Source organism: Cryptotermes secundus, unplaced genomic scaffold, assembly GCF_002891405.2.
Source record: "Cryptotermes secundus unplaced genomic scaffold, Csec_1.0 scaffold384, whole genome shotgun sequence".
NCBI classification, from domain to species: domain Eukaryota; kingdom Metazoa; phylum Arthropoda; class Insecta; order Blattodea; family Kalotermitidae; genus Cryptotermes; species Cryptotermes secundus.
Window position 1 is genome coordinate 385,379 of NW_019731268.1, and position 22,455 is coordinate 407,833.

Consider the following 22,455-nt stretch of genomic DNA (forward strand, 5'->3'; position numbering starts at 1 on the left):
TAGTCTTGTGTGTGTGTCGAACAACACACTGTAATGGAAGAATGGTGTCTGTGCAAGAAAGACCACAATGCAAAGGATGTCAGACAAAACAAAAACAAACTCTGTGGGTTTAGTCCACAAGCGAACTATACCGACTGAGCAACCGCTGCTTGTTGGCGAAGTTAGTGCCAACTTTAGCGGATAGAGGGTGTTGCATGGGCAGCGCGAGTCCCCATGACCGTTAATTTCGGTTTTCTAGACCGGAGCAGCTATTTCCTTGAAACAGCTCCTCAATTATCATCACAAGGCTAAGTGGACCCCTTTCAACACCCGCTACTTCTCAGAAAATATGGTAGCGCCGGGAATCGAACCCAGGCCTCTGGATCTGTAGCCCACAACTCTGACCACTAAACCACAGAGGGGGGTCAAAAGGATGTCAGACAGAAAAGAAAAACAGCTGTGAATATCTTTATTATATGCATCCTGTTGTCTATTAATATGGCTATCAACAGAACAAATTCCAAATAAATAAACCAATGCCACTTTATTAAAGTTTGTTTATTACTAACAAAACCATAGGACAGAAACAACCTCAGTATCCAATGGCAGGAAAAAGCGATATCCCCACACAAGACACAATAATTTCACCACAGCTATCCACAACACGACAGAAAGAAATAAAAGAACATACAGAACTTAGCATCACCCACATAACATATATCTACAAGACTAAAAACAACACTCACTCTCAAGATAAAAAAAATTACCCCTACATCTATGACACACCACCAAGGATATTTATTTCAGTGAAAAATGAATGAAGATTAAATTAACAAGAAATTAACATTCTGATAGATTTTAAACAACGTTTTAACACTTTAACCTTTATGAATAATACTACACTTCAGTAACATAATGAGATATAGGAATTTATATTGTGATGGACTAAAACATTGCTAGATAAAGCTCTGGCAAACACATTCAAAGGTTATGCAGTCAACAGTGGAAGGACCTCTGTTACTAGGTTGCAAGTTGCAACACACATTTCCATTACAACAAATAGCATGCAATAACATGAAATGTTGGTCATGGTGATCTCTGTTCAGTCCTCACGAAGTTATAAAGGAAGGACACTTGAGAATGTTCAGCAGAATTCATTATTCAGGAGACATTCTTTGTTCGGCATTTGTCACTGAGGAAGAGATATTCATAGTCCAGTAAGGAATGGAGCGAGCCTTAGGAAGTCATTGACTGTGAGCTGTTATAAGTGATTGTATTTGTAAAAAAATGCCAATAAATCCAATCATCAAATCCAGAACCCATTTTGATTCATCACACAACCCCTTATATGTGACAATATTAATATAATTGTTAATATGGATACATATCAGAAACACAATTCAATAACAAGTGTTTTATTGTGAAAACTGCCTGATGATGATCCAGCTGGACTGAAACATGTAGCGGATATAGAATAATAAACAAATGTTAATACAGTAACACCGCTTTATTTATTTGGAATTTGTTGTGTTGATGGTCATAATAATACAATACAAAGCTGTGAATATGGCAAATTGAGCACCATTTGCTCAAATGCTCTTAAGTTTCTGGTTTCAGAGCTTCCTATTGGGACTGGGTGTCTAAATGTGGGCATATATCTTGCGATACAGCTGTTACCTTCCTCCAGAACTTGTGGACTACTAAAAAGAGAACACAGAATAACAGAACTATTTTCATAAGGAAGTAATTTAGCACACAATATACTTGAAGGATATAAAAACCAATACACACAAAACAGAATTTTGTGCACCGCCTTGCTCATAACCATATAAGCCAGATATTCAGAAGGGATTTCTGCCAAGCATCGCTGACAGGAAAATGAAGTGTCAGGCATTAGATATTCCATGGTGGTACAGAGATTCTTAGCTTTCCATGGTTAATTGGGACTGGAAAGGTGTCATTTGAAGCGAACCCCCTTAAAGGGGGGATTTCCACCCACAACAATGCAAACAAGTTTATAAGGACTGCTACATCTGAGGTTACCACACATGTCCATCACCTGAGAAGGTAGCATGCCATCCATGATAAAACTCCTACACCGACTCTGAACTGATACACTATTAAAATAGCAATTCTTTATATAAATAACTTTAAGTTCTCAACAGTTTTTACCTTCCAATAACTTTACATTTTGTGCGTGTGCATGCATATGTGCTGAAACCTGGATGGACATGCCTGAAGTTCTAAATTCTCCCTGAATGGTATGCATTTTGCAATGGTGCTTGGTTTCCAACTCATATTTTTGCTTATAAAATTTCTTTATAGCATGACAATACATCTTCCAGTTCACATTTAACCTTGGCAGAATGATGATGATACAAAGGTTCATCATTTCAAAATAATCCGGTCTCATCAATTTTGCTGAAGGTTTCTGCTAACCTTTTAATTATTAAGGTATTTTCTTCTGAAATCACATGCTCATCAACATGGCCATCCTATGCTTCTTTATATGTTTGCCTGTCAAACTCTGCCAGTTCCTCGTTCTCTAATGGCAAAGAAACAGATTGCAGCAATTCTACTATGACATCTTCACTGACATTTTGGAATCCTGCCTCTCTGCCAGCGATTCTGATTTCCTCCATCACAGCGGCACTACAACTATGCTTTTCACACATGGCTGCAGGAAGGACAGTGAATTTCCAAAACAATCATAGGAAAAAACAGAAACCCCAAGACAAAAAGATACCTGGCTATAGTAAACAAACAGACTGAGTGCATAGTGGGAGATGCATGTTGTGGGGGGGGGAAGGCACATGCATTCCAGAATGGGAACAGTTTACTTGGGAAATTCGAAGCCCACCGAGGTGATCCTTGGAACCTGCGGGGAATGCTGATATATAGCTTCTTTTTTACTCGTTTCACCTTTTATATAGAAAACAAATGCTCAGATGACAGGAAACTATGTATAACACAGAATACGTCATGTGTTCAGAAAGAATCTATTGTGGTAGGTAGGGTGAAATAGCACGCTATAAGGATGGGGCTGTGTTCCCACCTTCACCAAATGACCACAGAACGAGACACGCCTCTACAAGATCGGACATTCTCCAGATTCCTCACACAAACAAACTCAAGATAGCTGGTGCAGAAAGCATAACTGTTAATACAGATCATAGTGTTTAGACAGGATTTATGATAGCCTGGACTTTACTGTGGGGGTCATACATGAAGCTTCCATAATCCATCTTCGAGGGGATTAGGGACAGTAGGTCTGGAGCACTGTCACCCAGTCTCTGCTTCAATACCTGCCACATAACAATGTTAAGAATATTTAGTGAATAACAAGAAACATCAAGTATAATATGCAATACTTAAAACTATACTTATTATATAAAAGGCATCATGTATGATTTGGCCCTGTAGATCCACCATCAGAGGCCTACATGTCAAACAAGAGACTACTTATTATAAACTAATTTCTAGCAGCAACATTTACATAATATTCAAAACCGTTTATAATATTGCAGTGAATTTTCTGCTTATACATAATCACTGATGAACTGCATAATTTGTATACATTCTGGCTCCTACTGGTGTTGCTATTTTGAAGTAGATTTCATGCAAGAACATGACTGATGTTACTTTATTGCTTCATTCTCTGTTCATCTGTTGCTACCATGTGCTTGTGATGTGGCTTGTGTCTGGGGTGGTACTTAATCCTCAATATAAAGTACTTTTTTTTTAAAGTACAGCTGATTGTGTCATATAAATATTCAGTGAGTGTCTGCATTTAACATGGAGCCATCTCATGTCAGATTCCCATAATATCTTACTCTCAATCATAAGACCAAGACATGTCACGGATCAAGCAATCAGCCAAGCACTATTAGCTGGGAAGAGTCTTTGGGGGGAGGATGTTCAATGTGGAATTGTGTGGTGTGTGTCCTGGGTGTCTGCAGCAGGGAAAGGAAATCCAGTCTTCAGAACCCACTGTGGAACAGAAGAGTGATCTGAAGCCAGCATTTGATAGTAAGACTGCTCCTGAACTGTAACAAACTGTGAAGTATGAACATATAATAATGTTCACAAATATGGACCAGACACACCATCTCACACTGCCAATGTGAACACAGGAGCTACAATATGAAAGAAAAAGCTGTAACCAATTTCATAGATTCTACTGATAAGAGAGTATTCTTTCTTTACATGAGAACTGTTCAAACATTTAGCATCCGAGATTCTACAAATCTAGCACAACTGGTACTATTTGATGAGTTTATCCTGTGAGAACCGGTACAAACAGTCTGCTTTTACCGGTTCTCACGGTCTCTTCGCTTGCAGATTTCTTATATTTTTTCTTCTACCCTGAAGATGGAGGTGATACGTTCCTCTGAAACGTCGGTTAACACCACATATACACGGTGCCAAATCCCAGAAGACTGCTTTCTTCATAGTCACCGCCGTGAAAGCCTCAAATCTTACATAACATGTCTAATTAGTTACTTTTATTTAGCCTATGTTTGGAAAGAATTTCACCAAATTTATTGTAATTTTTCATACCTGTCCATCCCTTGCTACTGGGCGGTGTGCTGTGCTGCTGATGTGATATCTCTGAGGTAGTACTGACAAGAAGATATGTGGTGCTTAATACTGTCACGTGTCCATGGTTCCATGACTAACAATAACAGGTTCTGGATTGGATGACTGGATTTATCGACACTTGTATCACAATCACTCTTAATTACAATCAATTACAAGAGCTCACAATCAATAATTGCCTAAGACTCACTCCATTCCTTACTGGACTACAACTGTCTTCTCTCTTTCTTCTACTATGACTGACTTGGTTCTGATTTACTCACTTCTGGTTCATGATTGATGAATCACTATGGGCAAATGACGAACGAAGAATGAATGTGTTCTCTGCATGGCCGCTTATATAATCTCCAGAACATCTACTGCTTGTCTCTTGATACAGAAATGCTTTCTGTACTGAGTCGATCTCTAGGGAACCACATCTCCACTGAGATGTGGGTTAATTTCATAGCACTGCTTTGGTTTCCATTGCTGCAGAAACATGCCTGGCAAGCTGTTGTCTAGTGATGGTGCTTCTCTGACTGAACACACAGTCACTGCTGCATGTGTGTTATCTCATGTGAATACTGTATTAAACTGAACGTTTATTGTCTTTGTTCTGATTATAATCAGAACAGGCCTACAAAAAAAAAATTTTTTTTGGTATCTAGGATTTTAGAACTAATTTTAGTTATATTTANTAGCCCTTTCTCGCGTGTTTCCTTACATCCATTATATTTTTCATCTGACCATACTGGTATCCATAGTTTAGGATATGTGTTGTCAATACTAATTCCTCCACATTGTTCTTTATACTTCTTTTATGTCCCTTGTATATAATTTTCAGCAACTGTCCCATCTGTCCATTACAAAGTGATATAAAATCTGTCAGTTCAATGAACACAGGCAACTCCCACAGTGTACATCCCTACATCCATTACGATGTACCTCAAATGACAAGAAATGTGCAATGTCAAACATATCTGTATAATCTGTCACCCACTGTCACAGATCAGTAGAGAATCATTATTTATCCCATTACAGGTTCTCAATATCATGACATCTCTTATTTATACAGATATAGATTGCATCAAAGTTACAAAACGAATAAATGATGATGTTAAATATTATTATATTTTAGGAAGCCTATGGTGTAGTACGAAACAAAAGCTAACTGGATTGGAAGCAGAAGAAAAATGTGGAAGATTTCTGTTGCTATAACATTTCTCTGAAACATTGTTAAGTTTATACAATGCTTAATTTCATCTATATTACACCCGCTTAAAAGAAAACAAGCACTGATCATGGTGGCCACAATGTCTGAAGCATGAACTGTCTTTGCTCGCTTGAATGCTGGGATCATAGGTTCAGATCCCACTCAAAGGCATGGGTGTTTCTGTGTACATTTATTCTGTGTTCAGGTTATCCTGTGTGTAGGTAGCAGCCTTGTGACAGGCTCATCACTCATCCAAGGAGTCCTACCATCTGTGTAGAAAAAAATACGAAACTGAAAGCAGGTCCGACATAGGGCTATAAAGCCAATGATGAATGAATGAGACGAATAAAAAAAAACAAGAGTGGTCATCACAAGCAACATTCAACAAACTACAACTGCCGATGTCAGACAAAACTCATCAGAATATCATCAACAGAGTTGAGTTGTTTCACATGAAAGGACACAGAGATGGGAGATCAGAAAGACAATTAGCATTTCTACATATTTGTGATATCTGTGAACATACAAAGACATAGAGCTCACCTCACATTTAGGCTTTATTTTTTGAAGGGTTATTGGCAAAGGATCCGCTTCCTCTTGTGCGTCTATGACTTCCTCAGCTTTTATATTCATGGCCTGGTTTGCATCATGACCTGCTGGGTATGTCTCAACATACAGACCTACTAGAACATTCTCTGAATTTGTACAGCTCTGTAAAACCATCACATCTTTATCAGTCATGGCTGTACAACCCTATTACATAAAGCATGGTACACTTTCCTTACTAAGGCTGATTTTCAATTCATCTAACTCATAACAGACGTTCTGTGCATGTTTCTTCTCTATAGGTTTCAAAAATAACTACAAAATATTAAGTTCACAATGCAGTGACCTTCCTCAGAAACTAATGGTGTTTCACTAGAGAAAATATATTCTTTTTAATGGCACCTGAAAAATGCATAATGAGGAGCTTCATAACTTGTACCCTTCACCAAGTTTTATTAGAATGATCAAGTAAAGAAGGATGAGATGGGCATGGAATGAAGCACACATGGAGCAAAGGGGAATACGAATACATGTAGAATTTTGGCAGGAAGGCCAACAAGACACCATTACAAAGACTAGACATAGGTTGGAGGGACATATTACGATGGACCTTAGAGACATGGGAAGGGGTGGTGTGGACCGGATTGATCTGGCTCAGGATAGGGTCCAGTGGCGTGCTCTTGTGAACATGGAACTGAGCCTTCATGTTCCGTAAAATGTTAGAAAATTCTTCAGTGGCTGAGCAACTGGTGGCTTCTCAAGAAGGACTCAGCTCCATGAAGTTAGGAATGGTACCTAAAGGTTCATTACTCTGGTAATGCATGTCCAGCATGGCTATTTATCCTGTGCCAAAGAAACCAAGAGCAAATCATCCCAAATAATTTCATTAAAATCTGTCTTAATCATTGTATGCATTTCTCATTCTCATATGCATGCTACATGACCTATGCACATCATTCTTCTTGAATCAACCAATAACCTTGAATTGGTCAGTCTGTCTGTCTTGGTGTCAAGTCCCAGCTGGGGCTCATGACCAGATGTTACTTTTTAAATCAAAGTTACTGTCCTGTCTATGTGGGGCGCCCTCTCTGACGAGAGGTCAGGTCTGTCATTTGTCAGTCATAGTCGACAGTACTAGTCCATTGTCACTATGTACACCTATTTACAATTGAGTCTTAATATCTAGTATATATAATATATACAAGGCCTCTGTCAGTCTAGGCTCAGTAAAGCAGACTATGCCCTATTTCTAGTAGTATTCACTACCATGGCTGTCTAGTCACTTGAACGGTCGTATGCCTGACCACCACCAACTTTAAGCCTGTCTTCTACATAATATACCAAAATGGTATAGTGTCTACAACCATCTGTAAGGAACTCCCCCGATGGATTATGAAAACTAAAACAAATCCTGTCACAAAATATTTAGTTTCTCTGACATATGACAAAATTCTTTTCTGTGCACATGAGCATAAAATACCATACTCTCTATCACTGCAGGAAATGCTTCTTCAGCTCTCTACAGTACACCTCTTGCCACTCTTGTTGCAAGAGAATGCAGAATCCTTCGTAATCTTGAAACTTGTTTATCACATCACATTTTGTGGGGTTTAGTGGAATTTGTTTACAAGAATCCAATGATACAAGATCTTGGTTCTAATAAGTGTAGCACTATCTAATTGGGAATATTTCCCTAAACCTGTAAGGACTGTTGCTAGCACAGAATTTCCCAGAAACACTGTTCACTTTATACAGTAAATAATTTTATTTATATTAGATCTGCTTAAAAGAAAATGAAGTGACAGATCACAAGGTACAACTATCAACTATCAGAACGACAATTTCCATTTCTGCATATTTGTGGTATCTGCCTAACAGCGGACATACAGAGACATAGAGCTCACCTCAGTTTTGGCCTTTATTTTTTGAAGGGTTATTGGCAAATGATCAGCATCCTCTTCTGAGTCTACGACTTCCTCAGCTTTTATATTCATGACCTCATTTGCATCATGACATGCTGGGTATGTCTCACCATAAGGACCTGCTAAAGTGTTCTCTGAATTTGTACAGCTCTGTAAAACCATCACATCTTTATCAGTCATGGCTGTACAACCCTATTACATGAAGCATGATACATTTTCCTTATTAAGGCTGATTTTCAATTCCTCTATCTTATAACAGCTGTTTCTAGAGATTTCTTTTCTACACTTTCAAAATCATTAGCTATTACGAGTATTAATACTTTGCGGACCGGACGCCTAGGCCTAGGTGTTTGGGTTTTAAACGTGGCAGACCGGTGGCCTAGATTTAGGCCTTTAGGACACGTTATGTTGCAACACAGTATTCCTCGCTTTCGTCGCCATGTGTCTGTAAAAGTACTGCGTAGCTGACCTTCGGAATGTTTGTCTTCTGAGTCAGCAACGTGACCACTCTCTATTCCCCTCTCACTCTAAAGAAAAGTCCCTTTGTCGAAGCTTCTATGTGTGAGGCAAGATATTCTCAGTGTCAACATGGCTCAGAGACTAAAGCAGTTGAAGGCCGCGCGAGCTCTCGGAGAAGAAGAAATCTGTGATTTGATCTCCGATGAGTTATCTGACTTGCCAACTGCTTCGTCTTCTGATAGCGAGGGCAGTGTCAGTGGCAGTGACAGGGGCCCCCAAAATATTGTGACCAGAAGAGAAAGTGAAAGTGACAGTGAGAGCTCCGATGAAAGTGCGAGTGCTAGCATTGCGGGGACAGCCACATGGGGTAAAGTGGACAAAACCCCCACTCTGAGTAGGTTTACTGGTGATCCGGGGGTGAAGCGGATGCCATCAGACCCAACGGATGTGTCTGAAGTTGCGTCACCTGTTATGTCAGGAGACTAACAGATACTATCTCTCAGGTGATATGCAGAAAAATACCCTGGTGAGAATTGTGAAGAGTACCCTTTTAGGCAGTGCTGTGTGCGCGCAGTCTACAAGAAGAAGAGAAGGACTGCGTTCATCTGCAAATTCTGCGTGATGCCTCTTCACAAAGGCGAATGTTTCCAGAGATATCACACACGCAAGCACTTCTAGGAGCTCTGGTAAGTGTTCTCCAAAAATTTTAGTTCATAAAATTAATTAGGAGATTTTATATTAATTTCTAAAGTGAACAGTGCACAAGTCAGGGTGCTAGGCTTAAAATCCCGGTCCCCAGGGTGATTTAAATATTTAAACAACCAGTCTGCAATGTGTTAAGAACCTTTCTGAGAAACTAATGGCTACTAGAGCAGTAAATAAAATATTCCTTCTTTATGGTACCTACAGGCTCATTACTGTGTTCACCAATGCCCATCATGTCTCTGTATCTGGAACCAAACCAACCCAGTCCAAAGCCTTCAAAATTATATCTTCAAAATCTTCCACAGTAGTAGCCTCCTCACTGAACAAATGTCACCCAAGTGGACTCTTTTATTTTCAGGTTTTCTGTTCAAATCTTTATATGCAATTCTCATTCCCATGTGTATGTTATACAACCTAGCCATATTAATCTCCTGCATAATATACTAAATTGTTATAACGTGTATAACCATGTATAAAAAATTTAACAGATGGATTATGAAAACTAACACAAGCGTGTCACAAAATGTCAGTTTCTTTAGCCATGAGAACAGACAGATGACACTAACAGAACTCTTTTCTGTGCACACAAGCACAAAACACTTACCATCCTTTCTCTCACAGTAAGAAATATTTTTTCAGCTCCTTGTAGCACAATTCTTGGCATTCCTGTTGCAAGAAAATTCAGAATTTTTAATAACCTTGAAACATTTTTATCATTATTTTTTATGGGTTATGGGTTTATGGGTAATAAATTGGCTTAAAAGTATCCTAGTGATATAGCAACTTATTTCTAGTAGGTGTACCAGCATCTAACTGGGAATATTTGCCAAAATCTGTAAGGAACCATACTAATGACTGCGTAGAAATATACTGATTGGGGTTTTGGGGTTCTCACAGCAAACTATGAGGCTTACTGTCTTTTGAGGCATTGTGTTGCCTGGGATGTTATGTAAGTTTTGAAGGCGGCTAGTTCACCCGTTCTGAAGAAACCTTCTACTTCCAAACAGTAGATAACTGGTTAAAATGCTACACGGTGTTACATCCTGCAAACAGTACACCAAATCGAAAAACCAGGAGCCACAAACAGATATTCACTATGCATTTATACATCATGCAACTGCAACCAGTTCACCATAGACCGTCAGCTCTCATTACTTCCTTTTTAAGTAGGACTGGTATGTGCAATTTAACATACACATTATGCTCAAAAATGGATTTGAAGTTTAGAAGAATCTCAACTAAAACTGGCAACAGCGGAATATCACGAACCCCACTGGTGTTTGCTTCGGACAGTTTGACAAAGTTGTACAAATCGAATGCTTTTCCAGTTAGCCAAATAATTACCTAACAACATTTAGCGTACACACACACTCTCTCCAGCCGTCCATTTGTTATTACAGCCTTTGTCCACTTCGCACCAGCACCAGAGAGACCAGACTGATGACCAGCAGGGTTACCAATTACGCCAATTACAGTGATTACAGTACAGTAATTTATCCTTGAGTCGGTCAGAATAGCCGAGTGGTCCACCTAATGAATTATCCTGGCAACATTCCTATTTTTATATGAAATAAATATGTAAGGAAAGTAAAAGAAGTAATTGTACTGATTAACAGTATACCCTCAGATTTAAGTTAAAATCTATATTAAGAATCACGGGGTTACCGCTATTAAAGAATAAGATATTTATAAGAATGTGCTACAGAAGGCCGGATGGGCATTGCCTAGGCTTTTTTTTTGTATTTACAATATTTTTTTCTACAGTAAAAAAACCCCACGGCCGTTTATTTCGGTTTTCTAGACCGGAGCCGCTATTTCCTTGAAATAACTCCAGTTATCCTCACGAGGCTCAGTGGACCCCGTTCCAGACACACTACTTCTAAGAAAATCTGGTTGCGCAAGTTATCGAACCCTGACCTCTGGAACTGTAGCCAGGAACTCTTACATGCTGAAAGAGCGCTAAAGAGGCTTTTCTTCTAGAGCTTTGAAAACTTTGCTGTGTTCTCCTCCTCGCTGTTCATAATAAGGGCCACTCACAGCTTCCCCCGCCACTTTAAACGGCCAGTATCCGGTAAGTTTCTCAATGTGACTTGACACTTCATGTACCTTTTGCATTACAGAAACTGATTCTGTCTACTTTTCGTGATGGATTCAAATTTCAGCGATGCTAGCTTTTGTATCCAGTATTTCCAGAATCCCGGTATTGGGACGTCCACCATTTTGGTGTACACTCAGTTTCACTGTGCTGTTCGTTTTTCTCACTAACTCTCCCTCACTGCAACAGTTCAACCTTTCTCATCCTCTATTTCTTTTTTTACTGCTAGTGGGGTGGGACTAAGTCCCTTCCACTGCGGCCACTTCTGGCCTAGTGTACCAGCCCCCAGATGACAGGTGAGGGTGATTGTGAAGCAGGTGGAATGAATATTGGCAGGGGAAACCGAAGTACTCGGAGAAAACCTGCCCCAGCGCCACTTTGTCCACCATAAATCCCACTTGACCAGACCCGGGATCGAACTCGGGCCGCCGCGGTGGGAAGCCAGCAACTAACCGCTTGAGCTATGGCGCTTCTCATGGTCTAGAAGCCATTTCCAACAGTTCCTCTGTTGTTGTGTGCTTATATATTCGGTTATTTAGAAATCGTTACCTATGAACAACACCAATTTACCCTGCCTAGCGATCGTTGCCTAGAAATGGACGTTTATTCGGGTGTTTACAAACCGTTATCTAGGAAGAGCAACAATTTACCCTACCAAGCGACCGTTGCCTAGAAATATACGTTTATTTAAGTGTTTACAAATGGTCACCTAGGAACGACAACAGTTTATCCTACCGATCAATCGTTGCCTAGAAATGGACGTTTATTTTGAACCCATTAATTTTGCTTTCACACTGCAATCAACTTTTCCTGAATCAAGTTCGTATTAAGATGAGCAACATGCTAGGAAGTCAGGTATGTTGCATCTTGTTATGCGTCATTCGAAATGAGTATATTTATATTCGTCGACATAAAAATTCATGTAACAACACTAACTTAGGTTCTTTACATTTAAATGTTAACATGACATGTTTCGACCTTTGTTGGGTCATGATCGGGCGTAAACATGGATCCATATTGTTTTCAAATTTCACCATGTTGTATGTGATATTTGCCTAGTAACAAAATCTCTGGTTGAAGAAAACAGTCTTCTGGGATGTGGGGTCGTGTAGATATTGTGTTAACCGACGTTTCGGAGTAACGTATCTTCAGGGTAGCAGAAAAGCGACCTAGCGTGAGCAGGTGCTAACAGGCCTAATTTCTTCTTTTTCTCCTACCCTGAAGACGGAGGCGATACGTTACTCCGAAACGTCGGTTACCACAATATCTACACGGCGCCACATCCCAGAAGACTTCTTCCTTCATAGTCACCCCCGTGAAAACCTCAAATCTTAACAAAATCTCTGGTTCTTTACTCTTCAGCTTAAGCTGTATTGGTATCAATTACAAGCAGTTAAAATTGATGTAAATTAATTAAATTAAAGTTAAAAATCAAATTAAATCCACAATTTTTATGTAAATATATATATGGCTATTCTACTGGTGCACTGGTTATGTTGGTCTTGGTTCTTCCTTAGTGGGTATATATATATTTTTTTATTGCTATTGGGATAGGACTAAGTCCCTCGTACTGCGGCCACTTCTGGCCTATTGTACCAGACCCAGATGACAGGTGAGGGTGAATGTGGAGCAATTGGTGGAATGAAGATTGGCAGGGGAAACCGAAGTACTCGGAGAAAACCTGCCCCAGCGCCACTTTGTCCACCACAAATCCCACTTGACCAGACCCGGGATCGAACCCGGGCCGCCGCGGTGGAAAGCCAGCAACTAACCGCTTGAGCTATGGCGGGGGCTAGTGGGCTCTCATTTACGTCATATCGGGGTGTGCGTTGAATGCTGTAACATGAGAACGGCGCCACGAATCATACGAGAAAATCACAACAACACAGAACATTACAAAATTAGTAGAGGATTCAGATATGTTCTAGAAGCTTCGATGATCTTGGCTTGGGGTACGCCATCAACATTCCATAGCTGCTATCGTAATATTGCTTCGTATTACAAGCTTCTTGTCTTAGCTAGCACTGTTAGAATTCTTAGAACTGTTACTTCAATAATGAATACAAATCTCCTTCAAATACAAGAATGATATTATGTTTCTTAATTACACATGGTCTTCGACTTACGACTGACTTCCGTTATGACTGACAGGTCGTAAGTCGATCTGGTCGTATGTCGACCATATATTTATTAACAGTATTTTTTAACCTTTCTAATATTTTTATCATCTTTATAATTTATTTTTAAAAACTTTTACATTTTAATCATCTGTTATTTTTCATTTTTTGTGGTCTTAAATGCGGCCGGTCGTAAGTCGCGTAGGTCGTAAGTCGACGACCAAGTGTACCTAAATTAATTCATTAATATCTATATATATGGCTTCGGGATGTAATGTTTTGTTACAACCTGACAGTGACCCAGTAAGGGTCGAAACATGTCGTGTTAACATTTTAATGTAAAAGAACTTAAGTTAGTATTTTTACATAAATTGTTTTTTACTCAATAGGAATATACTGTAGTTGTTTATAAATATTTTTAATTACTAATTTTTTAGTAATTCAGTTTATCAACTCTTCTTTGAAATATCCTATTTCAAAGAAGAAAAATATTTGGTAATAATTTTTTGCAGGGATTGGTGTGGAATGTCCTTCTAATCACTGTACCATAATCAGTTGTGGCAGTTATTCAGGTGTTCATAAACTACGAAATCTGTGGACTTCACCATGTTTCTTAATCTGTTCCTTTCTCACTACAGCCGTTATCTAAATCTGTGTTCATGAAAGTACGGTATATTTATTACAATTCTAGCGTTTAACGGGGTTAAAGCCTTCTGTAATAACAATATAATGCACTAATATATCGACTTTACATTTTAACGTCCAACAAAGTCAATTTAAATTATTCGGAATATTAAAACAAATATGTGTATAAATGTCTTCACAAGACTCCCAACTAAACTAGTAAACGCACTGAATTTAGTAGATACTAATAACTGTAAAGCGTACTTCTAATATTTACTTCATTAGAGTTATGAATCTGCCCAGTTGCGGCTCGCAACCACAAACATTTGTGATAAATTGTAATACGTTACTTAAATGCATACAAATTTATTATAAATTAAATTATGAATAGAAAATAATAACCTAGCCAAATATTCGTAATTACAGAACATAAATGTAATCTTCCTGACTTTTATATTCACTGACACTACCCTGCTGTCTGTAGAGTCTACCAAACCACCATATAATTTGTTTGCGAAGTAAGATATGTGATATGACGCCTGAAGGGCGGAAAAGTTTAGCCAGAAGAGGCGGTTATTGCTAAGCAACGTCTCGGTAAACACGCTCCAGAGGAAACGGATGCGCATACGATAGGAAAACTATGGGAAGATGTTTTCTGTGCGGTCCGTGCCTATTATATATATAAGAGGAAAAAACGAGACAAGTGTGCGGTTTACCGAAATCTTGCAAGGACCCAAAATGCCCTCAAAATTTAAGTCCGATTAGCCTCTTGTCTACAACAGGGAACCTATTCGAGAAAGTTATTCTGAAAATAGTCAAAAGGTACACTGAAAGATATCTGCTTAATGCATGCCAGTTTGGTTTCCGTGCCCACCACAGCACGACACTTCAACGTATGAGGCTAACGGACCACGTCACCTTAAATGTCAACAGTAAAATGTCTACGGCAGTTTTATTTTTGAATATTGAAAAAGCTTTTGATACAACATAGCACCATGGCTTCCTATATAAATTATCGGAATTAAATTTTCTGAACTTTTTTTTTTCCGTTCTCAGAGAAAATTCAGAGTCTCACTCGAAGGTGAAATGTCTGTGCCAAGGGATATACAAGCAAGGGTGCTGTAAGGTTCGGCCATGCCCTCCATACTGTACAGTCTATATATAAATGATACGACCCACTCTGAGTAATCGCGAGAGTGCAACAGTTTTAGGGGCTGCACATTTTACATAATCTCTTCCATTTTCACTCTCTTTCTCTCCCTCTTGTTTAATGAAAATGCAGTAGATTTATGTTGTGGTCGACTCAGCCTCTAACAGAAGTGAGTACCAGGAATTAATTAAATAATTTTCCTGGGGAGTAAAGCGCGGCCGGCACGTAAGGCCGACAACCTTACCGCCATCTTTGAGCCGATTGTCTAGATAATGTGGGAGCCTCAACGTCTCACAACCCTTCACGCCCTGTTACAGGGATAGCTTTACTTTACTCACTTTTATCTATACCTCACATCGTGACCATTCATTGGCAGAAATCTAAACGTGCCGTAAATATTTCATTGTTTTAAAAATTGCACGTCAGTAAAAGTTTTCGAGTCAGTGTCTGAAAATTCGTACCATTAATTGTGGCGAAGTTTTGGTACTTTGATCTTTTTGTAACTGAACAGAACAGTAGAATTTTCCAACGCGTTGGGCCTGTTCAAGACACAGGCTTTCACTTTATATTTTGAACAAGAACAATGGATATTACTTTATAATCCAAGTTCAATCCTGTCCTTGAAATTAGTAAGAGAGATATCACTTCTATTATATGGAAGAAGAACTTGTTAAGAGTCGCTGTATTTATTTAGAATTGGATTGGCACATGTTTGCTGTTCTCATTGGTACTGGCAATTAATCAATTCCCTTTTCACATCTTGTTATTAAAGACGAAATGTTACTATATAGTAATCTATGTTTGACCATCCTCCTAGAAGCAATTGATATACTTCAATTTCCTTTTACTGTGTGTGTATTGTACAGTGGTATGCTGTGGATGTAACGGAGGACACACATTCAGATGTGTTAAAGGCCGCCAGATCTTTATTCTGCAAGAGAACGCGCACCCTCTACCGTTGGGTGTACCCGAACATATCGAAGTACGAGCTCAATAGACGAGTGGCAGATGCCTGGGACTCAGCATCTCAAGATGAGAAGAACATTTACATATCGGAGGTTACGTATTTTCATAACAATTGGCAAGCGATCTTACTTTCTTTTCACACCTTCTCTTTTAATACCTCGTATAGCAACAGGCGTGACCAGAGTGGTTTGAACGGCTGTTGTACTGCGATGTGGAAAGCAAATGGAAAAACTACCACATTATCACTTTTCCTGGATAGTCTCTTTCCAAAAACAGAAGATCGCATTAAGTGGAGTAACTGCTTTGGAAGTGACTGTGGATCTGTCGTCTGACAGATTACTGATGAATGAATGAAAGGAAGTACCGTATTTACGCACGTATAGGCCGCGTGCGTGTATAGGCCGCAGCACAATTTTCAGACAGAAATTATAGAAAAAATAATTTTCTTGGAATATTATTTCAGGAGTAGAACACCCTGTATTACTAATTATGAATATAATTTTTTTTTAAATTAAGTGTGATTTCGAATATAAGCCGCACCCCAGTTTTCCTCTTGAATTTTTGGCAAAAAATGTGCGGCCTATACATGCGTAAATACGGTATCTTTTGCTGGTATTATTTAATTTCCAAAATTGAAAAATGATGATACACAGGATTGGAATTTCATACATTTATATATATATATATATATATTTACGTGTTTGCAGAATCTCATTCTGTAATAATCTTCTTAATTTATGCAGGCATTAATTTTTGTTTAATTTCTAAGCAAACATTTTACATGCCCTTTCGCAGTAGATATACGTAGTAAGGTTGAAAGGCTGGAAATCGTGATTTAGAGTGTTTTGGATTTAAGGTTTTCATATAAGAAAACAACCTTCTGGGACGTAATGCGGTGCAGTCGAGTAGAAGTCCAATGAGGTTTCAGATGAGAAAACTACCTCCATCTTCAAGGTCGGAGATTAAGCCAAACAAGATACTAAGAAGCCGCAGGCGCAAGAAGAGTTACAGTGTTCGCCTTGCTTCCGGTTTCTTGCTTGACTAACTCTTTGAACCCTGAAGATGGAGGTAGAACGTTCCTCCAAAACCGGCGCACTTCTACTGCACTAACGACGTTATATGCAAGAAGACGGGTTTCTTTTCCATTTAAAGAGTTCTAGGCAATCTGAGCCCTTACACGATTGAAACGAAATGTTTTTCTTGTATCCGTATACAGAATACTCCTCGGAAAAACTGAAATGTGATTTTAAATCTCTGTATAAACAAATATAAACAAACTCAGCGGCCCATACTCCGCAAGCGAACTGTACTGACCGAGCGACCGCCGCTTGTCGACGAAGTTAGTGCCAACTTTAGCGGATAGAGGGTGTCACGTGGTCAGCGCAACAGATCTCCACTGCCGTTAATCTCGGTTTTCTAGTGCATAACTCCTTTTAAATCGACAGACCTCAGTTACTTCAATGTAAATGGCCTAATGTTGTAATTTAGCAGGAACATCATTCCCACTAAAACCAGATGTGAAACTCAGTCTTTCTCGCCTGCAGAAGAACAAAAACTATAACTAGGCGTCTTGGGTTCCACTAGATTCTCTTTCCTAAGGACAATCACAACCCCGTATTTGAGGTTCTTGCAGAAGTGGCCATCTTCTTGGATGTGACGCAGTGACACCGTGAAGAATATGCCATGCAACGAAGAAGAAACAAGAAACCTGCTGACTACTTCTTGCTCCTTGCCTGTTTGGCATACTCTTCGAAACGTCGGTAAACTTCTACCGGATTTCAAGGCGAAACATGCCAGAAGATAGTTTGTTCTCAGCCAGAATATATGCTTAGAAATGTACGTTTAAGCCGTTTAAGAATAAGTTTACCGATCGCTCTTCATATTCAGAAGAGAATAATATACTTTTAAAGTAATTTGATGTTGAAGAGTACTATCTTCTGAGATATAATGTCGTGTAGTCCGTTGCCTATCAACGGACTACACGTCGTTATATTCTAGAAGATAGCACTACTATTAACCACCGCTGACAGAACCTTAAATCCTATATACTTTTACGTTTGGGTTATTAATATTTATGATGCTTCCATTATTTCTATTTTGATTTCTCTTAATCCAGAAGTACAGATGATTCCTCCCCCCCCTCTGCCGACGCCCATGCTAGGGGTGTTTAAAATCACAGTTCTTAGGAAATATTTTGGCTTCAATATACATACTTCAAATTGAGTGAAAGTGAGGACAGAGGCGAAATCGTATATGATAATCCTGCTGTTAGTACTTTAGATGACTGTATCAATATCAAGAACCGTGTCGTCTTGAAGTAAACGCCGAAATATTCCAGAAGAACTTTTCTTTCAGTATGAGGCATGATTTAATACGATCTTGTGTTAGTGGAATAGCTGGTAAACTAATTTGTAGAATGTCTTTGGTGGTCATACATATTTTAAGATTCCTCAGTGGATGCGCCTAAACAAAGAAATTACAAAAATCCCAACTTGAATTTATTCATGACATAACCATTGTAGTCTTTCATGGCATCGAGTAAAGAAAAATTTTATAACTAATTCCCTTTTTTAATGTAGGAATTAGTTTAGGCTTCATGCATTCATTCATTCATTATTGGAGGGGGGGGGGTTCCCCATGCACCGCGACCAGTTGTTGATCTATTGTACGTCCCCCTTTGATATTCTACCAGTCGCCATACCCTTCCGGTACTGGTGCTCGCTATAAGCCCCGTTCAGCCAGCGAGTTCGGCCCCTCTACTGGCAGTGGTACCCGTAGGCTTCATGCAGATACTTAAAATGTATATTTCCGACTGTACTGTGTGTGATTGCAGGTGCTCGGAAGGTTCGGGACTAGAAACAGGACTGTCATACTTAATCCGCGACTGGAGGAAATATTGAGCATGCCTGCTAGTCTCCTGGAGAACAGATCCATAGTAACATCTTTGAACTGCAGTATTGGCCAGGCACTACAGGCCGTAGACGCACTTCGAACATCAAATGAGGATGCAGCTACCAGGACATCTGATTATACACTGAAGAGAGAATATACCAAGCGCGGCAGTAGGAAGAAAGGGAATACCAATGTGCGCACTAGGAAAGCGGAAAGAAAACCTCAGCGCAGTAAGAAGCGAAAACTGCCGTCAAGTGCAGAAACTGATGGGACAGCCAAATGTGGAGCTCTCATTACTGACGAATTCGCTGAGGAAGCTGACATTCTGAAATATAAGTGGCCATCAGATCCAGCACTTGAATTCGGTGACGGTTCTGAATTAAACAGCGAACTCGAAAATCCTTCTTTGTTGGGTGATCAACCTTTTCTTATGAATCTTCTGAATCTGGAAGCTATGCTTCCGCTCGACATGTGATATACTCGTAGTGCCATAAACATTATAATTCTTATTGTGGTATATTTACATTTCGGCAAAATCCAAGTTTGATCAATTTGTTTGTGTAACTTTGAATGAAATTAAGGCAAAATATTGTGTAATTATGCTAAGTATGACAAAATGATAATTTGTAAATATGAAATGATATTTGGAAACTTGCACGGTGTGTCCAGGATCCGTTAGGACTCTTTTTTTTTTTTTAATTTTGCCCTCCGATGCCATTTTTTGGCGAGTTGTGGCGTTAAGATTCATGAAGTTTCAGCTGTAGCTGTCTATAATCTCAAAGCGCAAGCATCGCTGCATCATGTGTTCTGACCTTGAATGTACTGTTCTGACGCTCGTCGGAAAATGGCGGTTTTGTTTGAAGTTAGGCAAAACAGCCGGAGAAGCGCACCAAATGATGAAAAGTGTGTGCGGTAGTGATTGTTTGAGTTGTTCGAACATATTTCGATGGTATGCTGTATTTCGTGACGGCAGGGAGGACATTGAAGACACTCCACGTACATAAAAGCCGAGAACAAGTCGCATTGAAGAAAATGTAAAAAAGTGACCGAAATCCTTCCGTCAGACAGATGTGTTTCTGCAAGACTCATCGAGGAGCTCTTGGGAATATCAAAAAGTACCGTACATCAAATTCTGACCGAGGATTTGGGCAAACGGAAGGTCTGTGCGCAGTTTGTACCGCACGCGCTGTCAGGCGATGAGAAACATGCCAGAGTGGAACACTGCGAAGACATGTTGCGGTCGGTCCAAAGTGATACAAAATTTACAAAATCGATTGTTACTGGTGACGAGACATTGTGATTTCAATATGAGCCTCTCACAAAGCGGAAGAGTGCAACGTGGTTGAGCCCAAAGAAGCCGAAACCAAAGAAAGTGCGCATGCAAAAGAGTCGAGTAAAGACTTGCTAACCATTTTCTTCGATTCCAAAGGAATCATTCACAAGGAATTTCTGCCAGAAGGTCAAACAGTGAATTCTGATTATTATTTCGGAGTCCTCAATCGTTTGTGGGCGAGAATTCTTCGAATTCGACCTGAATATCGAGAGCAAGGTTCCTGGTCGATCCTCCACGACGTTGTAATTTTCGCGTTTTTGATGCTGCAGAAATTGACCAACATTACAGCTTACTTGCCTTTGAAGTCCAAACAACAAAGTAAATAACACTTAAAGTATGTGTACAACACAGTGCTTAAGAAATGGCAATTAATTACTCATGACCAGCACATGCAGGCTGAGCTGCAACTCTGTCGCGTGCTGTAGAGGTGAATATTTGTAATACATATCCACATTAACAAGAACATGTAAATTATGCAAATGAATATCATACTAGTTAGCACAGAATTCAAGTGAGTTTCTTTCAACGACAAATCCCACTTCAGTAGTTTACATATTAAATCATCACTGTCCTTTCAATTCAATTAAACATTGCTACACAAAATAAGAGTAGTAATTCAGTTCATTTTTCTGGAAGAGGTCACCTCAGTTTCCAGTAAACTCATAAAACGAATATCAATTTAAGGAGAATTATTCACTCAGCTTAATATATATATATATATATACAGTTATATTTCATAATTTTTTTTTCGCTAAATGTCTAAGCACCTATAAATCTTCACAGCAACAAAACATACCTAGTTAACATATCACACATAACAGTCACACAAAGATTTCATTCACACCTCCCTTGATATTACTCACCAGCTACTGAGATAACAGAAAATAATTTAAATGTAGTAAAACTTTAATAATTACCTAGCCAATATTATATTTAAGCATCCTGTTACACTCTACACAATATATGATACAAACACCGTCCTAAGTGCAACAATTTATTGTAGTTCTTTCGTCTTCCTTTCTTCTACACTACATGTTTCGGCCGTAAACGGCCATCATCAGGTGTATACACTCACGTAGCTGCTACACTGCACGTAGTTTAAAATTTAAAAACACTAGTCTTCCCAATTGTTCATTTCTCCTTTGCTAACGGCTTCGATATACCAGAATCATCCCCGCTGATATCTGTCAGATATGTACAAAATCTTTATTAATCGACACACGTCAATTTTATTTTTAAAAACTGGCACTTTTAAAAATCTTCAATTCCAATTTAAAAATTTCTTTAAATTTTTTCTTTTTCAAATTACCTATCCATAATAAACCAGCATCCACATAAAACAAGATAAAGCTCTCAATGCCCTCTCTCAGCAATAGCCTCAAAATTCTGATAACGGCTAATAATTCTCGTATTGGTGGTGTGCGTTCGCGATCTGGAATTGTATCTTGGTTAATTTTTCCTAGCATGAACACACAGACGTACCAGCTTGCCTTAATCTCTATTAACCCTATTGATTTCACATATCTTAATACACTTATAACTTTCATCCTGACTGCATCTAGCGTCAGTACTACGTAAGGAACTCATAATTTCTGTACTCTTACAAAAATCCGAGGGTTGACCTCTTTCTTCCACATGAACAAGGGTTGCGGCAGCAAGTGGGTTCCTTCGTGGCGCTTCACCGCTGGGTTGATCAGCAAAGAATCGGTTGGGTATTATACCTGCCTCTGTCCGAAGGGATTGGGTTCGCACAATAGGAGTTATATTATGGGTCGGCTGTCCATCAGATCCCATCTCATCACTTCCTACTTCCTTTTTATCTCTGCTCTGACAACGTAGCTCAGTCTTCCCAATCCCATCTCTTTCATATTTCTTA

General features: G+C 39.1%; 2 protein-coding genes across 4 annotated transcripts in view; one reads left to right on the top strand and one right to left on the bottom strand.

Annotated features, from left to right (window-relative positions):
- The window catches only part of LOC111866790, a 12,195-nt gene extending 1,339 nt beyond the window's left edge, over positions 1-10,856 (bottom strand). Inside the window, exons 1-5 of one of the 3 annotated variants that reach the window (XR_004513256.1) lie at positions 10,747-10,855; positions 10,007-10,068; positions 8,221-8,388; positions 6,314-6,481; positions 4,540-5,194 (exon numbers count right to left, since the gene is read on the bottom strand). Coding sequence is in view for 2 of the 3 variants with exons in the window: in XM_023856049.2 (XP_023711817.1) it covers positions 3,205-3,284; positions 6,314-6,481; positions 8,221-8,388; positions 10,007-10,068; positions 10,747-10,756 (488 nt within the window). In the remaining variant the exon portion in view is untranslated. Of the gene's footprint in view, positions 1-395; positions 2,525-3,204; positions 3,285-4,539; positions 5,195-6,313; positions 6,482-8,220; positions 8,389-10,006; positions 10,069-10,746 lie in introns of those variants that run through there. The other 2 variants (XM_023856049.2, XM_023856050.2) reach the window with 2 other exon arrangements.
- Positions 9,068-19,771, top strand: LOC117282505. The gene is made up of 3 exons (XM_033752413.1): positions 9,068-9,383; positions 16,255-16,446; positions 19,188-19,771. Exons 1-3 carry the CDS (start codon positions 9,339-9,341, stop codon positions 19,719-19,721), a joined length of 771 nt encoding a protein of 256 aa, XP_033608304.1. The 5' UTR covers positions 9,068-9,338; the 3' UTR covers positions 19,722-19,771.
- Positions 19,772-22,455: the final 2,684 nt, after the last annotated feature.